Consider the following 7,250-nt stretch of genomic DNA (forward strand, 5'->3'; position numbering starts at 1 on the left):
GAGACCCTTGAACAGGGCTCTCAGAAGGAGCCCTGCATGAGGACCAAGCAGGCAAGAGGACATCTCAGCAGATGCCGGCAGGGGTGGGGGAGGTGGGCATCTCTGAACTGACCCAAGATGGGGCCTCAAAAGAGAAATTCAGTTGAATTGCTTCTGTCACACCTATTGTAGAGCTGAGCTTGGGGTGCAATCAGCACCCCACTTCACACTGACTACATGCTAAGTATGTTTCTGTCTGAATTTAGGCCACCAGAAAGCACAGAGCAAACTTGCAGTCCTTTTCTATTCTCAGGAACCTGTATTTGGGTCATAATTTTCTCTGATTTCACTTTGCCATTCTGCTCTCATTTCTCCTTGATCTTGGTGTCTCACCTATGGTTATGCCACTATCCCACTATCCACATTATTATTATCTGACCTGAATCCTATTTGGAACGAGGCAAGGCATATATGGACCTGAGAACATATGTGTGTATCAAGTAGATATTTAAAGTAATTTATAACCCAGGTTTCAAAACTCTCAGGCACAAAGCCCTCTGAGAAGGGGGACCCTTCCTGCAGGAGGCTGGATCTGAGGCCTGGGGGCTGCAGGGGGCTATCCACTGTGGGCCGGCAGGAGAGCCGAAATGCACGAGGTGCTTTCCTATAGGATAGCAGCCCCCAAATTCACAGGTGAGATTTGGAACCTGGTCCGGGTCGACCTTTATGTTAGCAAATAGCTCTCCTTGCTCATCGGTCCCATCAGAGGTGGAGCTGGTCACGGCAGCGTTGGGGCACCAGGTCCTGCTCTGAGCTCCTGCCCAGGCTCAGCTGCTGAAGCCCCCGCTGCGCTTGTGGCCCAGGTAGAGTTGGTGAGGGCACAGCAGAAGCGGCCATTCTGAGAGCGCGCTTTCAAACTACTAGTAAAGTGGGTTTACTTGGCGATGCACAGGCCAGGAATTTACTCACTGCAAGGCTGGGAGAAGAGGGTCATGGATGGTTTAACTGTTAAATGAAGAGTCTGTCTTGACCAGAGAAAGAGAGAGAACTTAAACCACAGAACCTTGGCAGGGAAGGTTCAAGGGCCATGTCGTGTGGCCTGGGGGAACACGGGGCATATATGAGGATCAGTTCTGGGGCCCAAACCCTTTGGGCAGACAGCAGGTGGGGACATTTCTGCACCAACTTTGTGCTGACAGGGGCACCTACCAACCATCTCCCCTCCCTCAAACACAGGGCATGAATTTTTTTTTTTTTTTTTTTTAATTCATGCCCTGGGGCTTCCCTGGTGGCGCAGTGGTTGAGAGGCCGCCTGCCGATGCAGGGGACACGGGTTCGTACCCTGGTCCGGGAAGATCCCACATGCCGTGGAGCGGCTGGGCCCGTGAGCCATGGCCGCTGAGCCTGCGCGTCCGGAGCCTGTGCTCCGCAACGGGAGAGGCCACAACAGTGAGAGGCCCGCGTACGGCAAAAAAAAAAAAAAAAAAAAAAAAAAAAAAACACTCACACTCAAATTTTTCTGCTTTTATATCATTTCATCCAAGTTAATCTCTTGGGCTTTGCCTTTATGGTAGTACTCTTTTCTTTAAACACATTTATTAGGTTGATCATCTATGCTGTAAATATTTGTATTATTGTCAAACATGCCACCTAATGCCAAACATGCTTTTAAAACTTAGACCCGAACGCCTTTTTAGGAAAAAGAAATCTTTATTAAAAAAAATAACTTACAAATGGAAAGAACTCTCTGAAATACAAGGTTTGTTTTGTGCGCCGCGATACAGACTGGAATAGTGTTGCTTTCTTTATTTTCAATGTAACTTTACAATAATATTAATGTCACAAACTGCATTACAGAGCAGTTTTCGTTCCATATCCCAGACCGGGCCAAAATACCACACAGATATAAAACTATCGTCAATAAAACATTTCAGCCAAGACTGGCATATATTTATATATATATTTATATGTATGTGTGTGTGTGTGTGTGTGTATGTATGTATGTATATATATATATATATATATATATATATATATATATATATATACTTTCAAAACAGCTAACAATTAATGTCATCCTTAGTCAAAACGGAAGTCTAACTAATCTCGAAACAACAACACTGAATATATGTCAGCATTATACCTCCCATACAATATTTAAAATATATTTAAACTTTCAAATACATTTAGAAGGTACATCGAGAGTGAGAAAAATAAAGTCTTAAGATTTAAATACAAACCACCATATAAAACCTTCAGGGAGCACAGAAAAGTCCTATTTTACAGAAGTGCAGGCAAGCCTGTCCCGCAGCTGGTGTGACAAGCAGCGGGGACTGCTCGGCACAGCCCCGCGTGGCGGGTGCCACTCCGTCGGGACACACGGCCACGCGACAGACAGCCACATTGGCACGAGAGAGAGAGAGAGAGAGAGAGAAAGGAGCCACGGGGACACACGTTCCCCTTTTCACACAAGTGCGGCATCAAGCCTGAAGCCACTTTGATTTACTGTGGAAAATGAGGCAGCCCGGTGCCCTGCTGGAAGCAAGCACACACGTCCCGGAGGCCGTGCAGAGCGCATCACTTGGTGTTTTGCTCCAAAGCCGAGTACTCGGTCTCCGACACTCGGGAGGCATCGATGAGCTTGGTGAGACCCGTTTTGGCCGAGTACTTGAAGATGAAGGCTTTCATCAGCTCATACCTGTAGTTGCGGTTGATAAAGCTGTACAGCACGGGGTTGACGCAGCAGTGCACCAGGGACAGGCACTGCGTGACGTGCAGCGCCGTGAAGAGGAAATTCTCCAGCTGGCAGGTGAAGGGGACGTAGTGGAGGATGGAGAGGATGTCCAGCAGTACCACGACGTGGTAGGGGAGCCAGCACACGAGGAAGACCACCACGTAGGAGAAGACGATCTTCCGGCTGCTGTGCTTTTCCTGGTCGCTGGAGGAAGAGATGGCTCGGGCGAGCAGGAAATAGAAGACGGCAATGATGGAGAAAGGGAGGGCGAAGCCCAGGACCACGGAGACCAGCTCCATGCTGATCAGCCACTCCTTGACGCTGTGCTCGGGGTAAAAGGACCGGCAGTAGGTCTCATTGTTCGAAGCGGACGTGACGGTCTTCAGGTAGTAGGTGTCGGGCAGGGACACGCAGAAGGCCAGGAGCCAGGCCAGGACACACACGGCGCGACGCGCCATCTTCTTTTTGCGGCTGGAGGCGCTGGTGGAGTAGGCGACAGAGAGGTAGCGGTCCACGCTCATGCACGTAAGGAAAAAGATGCTGCCGAAAAGGTTGATGGAGAAGATGAGGTGAGTGACCTTGCACGTGAGCTCGCCCATGGGCCACTGGTTATGCTGCACGAGGCTGACCACCCAGACCGGGATGGTGACCACCACCCACAGGTCGGCGACGGCCAGGTTCAGGATGTAGCAGTGAGTGTCGTAGCCCGTGGTCTTGGCCTGGATGTTCACCCAGACCACCACGGAGTTGGCGATCATGCCGATCACGAAGATAAAGATGTAGATGAAGGAGAGCGTGTACAGCAGGACGTTCTTGTTGGGCATGTTGGCGCACTGCACAGTGTCCACGACGATGCAGTCACTGCTGTTGCATGGCCAGCTGATGTCAGAGAAGTTCCCCGGTTCCGAGTAGTCGAAGACGTGCAGATCCATGGTGTCACGGGCAGCGATCAAACGGCCTACGTGCAAAAGCAAACGAAAGGATGGAAGACCAGAATGGCTCCATTAGCAAACACTCCAGATCTGTAAAACGCTTTCCCAGTGCCCCCGTGTGCTCGGCGGTTTCCCCGTAGCTCCCTAGTATCTTTGCAAAGAAAGGAGAAAAGAAACCAAACATGACAGAATCTGCAAAAGAAAACACACCCAGATTCTAAATCCCTGTGAATCTAAATCCATCTCTCTCAAAGAGAGAAACAACGTTTGCTGTCTCTGTCTTTGCAGGGCTGTGTTCTCAAGACTTCGCCAGCCTGGCTGTGCCCAGGGTGTGAAACCGACACGGTCCAGAGGCCAGAGGAACATCAGGCCCTGAGCCTCAGGCCCAGTAGTGCTGAGGGCCCGCTCATTCTCTGCTGGGGATGGCAGAGCCATCTCACCTATGTGCCCAAGAGCGGCGGGGTGGATCTGTTCCTGGCACTGGTGTATTACAAGTGTCCTGCTCGCCTGTCTCAGGTCCACTGCGGTTTGCAGTCAGGAGGCCCCTGGAGATGCGGGCAGCGTGTGGCACGCCGTGCAGCTCCCCTGCACCCCAAACCTGCAGCCTCTGACTTTGCCATGTGGTTCACAACTCAGGGCAACCAACCAGCTGCCTCAAAGTGTGGGCCACTGCCTAGTTTTCCATCTTCTATTTGTCCAACTGCTTAAAGAGTAACTGGTGCCATAGACCCAAAGCACAAAAACCACCACCTGCTGCATCTCTGGAGGGCCTGACTTTTCTCGTCTTCCCTGCTGACCCGGCATGAGGTCAACACTCTCAACTGTCACCATTTTAACACCCATGGAGAACCCAGGCCCAAGGCTCCACTATGCCTGGAAATGATTCCCCCACAAACACCAGCTTCGAGAGCTGCCCAGGGCTGTCTTCTGCTGACTGGTCCACCCAAGGGCCCTGAAATCCCTCCACCACCTGCCGTGGGATGGCAGCCTCACTGCATGACTACGGGAAGGAAGATGTAAAATGAAACTATTCAACCTGAGGGTGCCCTGATGGGAGTTATCACCTAGAGTAAGGAGTCTGTGCTTCCTTTTCACCTGTTGCAGGTCATGACTGACCACGAATCAAGCTTATTTGCCAAGTTCATTTAAAGTGGACTCCAGGACTTCCCTGGTGGCACAGTGGGTTAAGAATCCACCTGCCAATGCAGGGGACACGGGTTCGAGCCCCTGGTCCGGGAAGATCCCACATGCCACAGAGCAATTAAGCCTGTGTGCCACAACTACTGAGCCTGCACTCTAGAGCCGGAGAGCCACAACTACTGAGACCACATGCTACAACTACTGAAGTCTGCGAGCCTAGAGCTTGTGCTCCGCAACAAGAGAAGCTGCCGCAATGAGAAGCCCACCCATGGCAACGAAGAGTAGCCCCCACCCGCCGCAACTAGAGAAAGCCCGCGCGCAGCAACGAAGACCCAACGCGGCCAAAAATAAATAAATAAATTAATTTTAAAAAAAAATAAAGTGGACTCCAGGCCACATGTAAGGGCTCCCAGAGGACGAGGACTACGGTCCCTGTGTCAGTGCCCAGGTGACCGGGCTAAGGGTCTGCAGAGGCCCAGCTGGGAAAGCACCCATCTGGTGATCAGACCTTCCTGGATTGGGATTCAGGTTCCTCACTCATTAGTGTTTAATTTGAGACTAGCTAACCTGTCGTTTGCCACTGCTTTCTCAGGACACCAGCACACGTCTCACGGAGCTACCTAAGAATTCACGGGCCTGAGACAGAAGCTAACACAAGCAGAAACTCAAAACTTCATTCCCGCCCCTGCCCCTCTCTTTACCTATCAGAAAGCACAGGCTCACTTAGCTTTTGCTCCACGTTCAAAACTGACTCTTCCCAGCTGCTGGGAAACATCCTGCCCTGGAGGGAGACGCAGGAGCCACGCAGAGAGCGCGGTTTGATGCTCTCACCTCCAGGCCTCATGAACAGAATCCCAAGAAGTGAGACCGTCTGCTGCCTCCCAGGGCTGCCTCCAAACTCACGGCAGAGGACCTGCTCTTGAATCCCATTTAGGGAGACAGCCCTCAGGCTCCTGTCCCTTCTCCTCTGTGGGCTGTAAGTGGCCGCTGGTTCCCCTCCAGGTGACCTGACCACACCTCAGTGTCCCCTGCCGCTGATGGAGATGGCTGGACCTCCCAGGAGGCGGCTGGAACCGCCGGCCCTGCAACCGGGAAGCCTGGTGGTCCTCAGTCACCCCACCAGGAGGACCTTCGGGCCCTGGGACCACCAGCTTGTCGCAAGACCTGACCCGTAGCGCGCCCACGCAGAGTCAGCCAGGTCAAGTTAGGACAAATAAACTCCTCGCATTAAGAGACTTTGGAATGCCCTGTCCTAAGATGCAGCTCCAGGACCCCAAGAGGACATGGACACACAGAGGACGCCTCTGAGAAGCCAGGCCCCCGACCCACGGGATGGGCCTCAGGTGGGCAGCCACCCCCAGACCAAGCCTTCAAGGTACTACTGCCCCCTCCTGCTGCCCGGGCTGCTCACCTGCCTGGAGCTGACTGTGCCCACTGCACCCCTGACGCCAGATGAGGGCAACAGAGGATTTGCGCTTTCCTCTCCTGCCTGGCTCTAGCGTGGTGACAGTTCTCCCCCGTTTCCTTAAAATGAAACACATTTGCAGCATGGCTTAGTTTTATAAAGCGCTTTCACCCCGTGACCTCATCTGACCCGAGTCCCTGCAATGCAGAGAAGCTCAGCTAGACGACGAGCCACAGCCCCACAAAGGTGGGCAAAGGTGGGCTGGCCCCTAGCTGGGGCTCCTTCGTCTGCCCGCACTGGCACAGCCTTAGCAGGCCTCGGTGGACACAGCCAGAAACCCTGGAGTTTGGGTCATTCACAGGGGCTGGAGGAAAAGGAAGGACCCCCAGCCTTTGTTGGCCTGACTTGGATGCCGTGTCCTCACCTCTGTCTTCAACCCAAGGAATCATTCCACTCGCTGGGCCACTCTTGTGCCCTGCAGGGTCCAGGTGGCGGGGCACTGCTCAGTGTGGACAGAGGGACGCACACACGCAGGGCACCTTGGGGAATTGCCAGGCATCTGTGTCCCTCTAGGACCCCACTTCTCCCACACAACAGACAGTCCGCACTCACATCACTGGGGCTGGGCCAGCCCTCGGTGTTCCCTGAGCCGGAGCTGTGGTGGGAAAGGGCTCAGGGACCCTGAATCGGTCCTTTGGTTTCTGCCCTCTGGGTGATGAAAACCTGATTTAGTGATTACTGGTCCTCTGAGCCCAAAATGTTACTTGTGAACCGGGCACATCACTCCCTGCAGCCGTCCTTTCCCCTCGCTCCTGGACAGCATGAGGGAATCTTCTAGAAAGTGCTGAGGGAAGAGCAGAGGCTGGGGGGCTCCTCGCTGGAGCTTGAAAGCCAATTGGCCGGGCTCCCCTGTTGGCGCAGTGGTTGAGAGTCCGCCTGCCAACACAGGGGACACGGGTTCGTGCCCCGGTCTGGGAAGATCCCACATGCCGTGGAGCAGCCGGGCCCGTGAGCCATGGCCGCTGAGCCTGCACGTCCAGAGCCTGTGCTCCGCAACGGG

General features: G+C 53.3%; 1 protein-coding gene across 1 annotated transcript; it reads right to left on the reverse strand.

The window, feature by feature from the left end:
* Positions 1-2,556: 2,556 nt before the first annotated feature.
* Positions 2,557-3,645, reverse strand: ACKR3 (atypical chemokine receptor 3). The gene has a single exon (XM_007452911.1). It carries the CDS (start codon positions 3,643-3,645, stop codon positions 2,557-2,559), a length of 1,089 nt encoding a protein of 362 aa, XP_007452973.1.
* Between the last annotated feature and the right edge of the window lie 3,605 nt (positions 3,646-7,250).

Source organism: Lipotes vexillifer, unplaced genomic scaffold, assembly GCF_000442215.2.
Source record: "Lipotes vexillifer unplaced genomic scaffold, Lipotes_vexillifer_v1.1 scaffold652, whole genome shotgun sequence".
Lineage (NCBI taxonomy): Eukaryota > Metazoa > Chordata > Mammalia > Artiodactyla > Lipotidae > Lipotes > Lipotes vexillifer.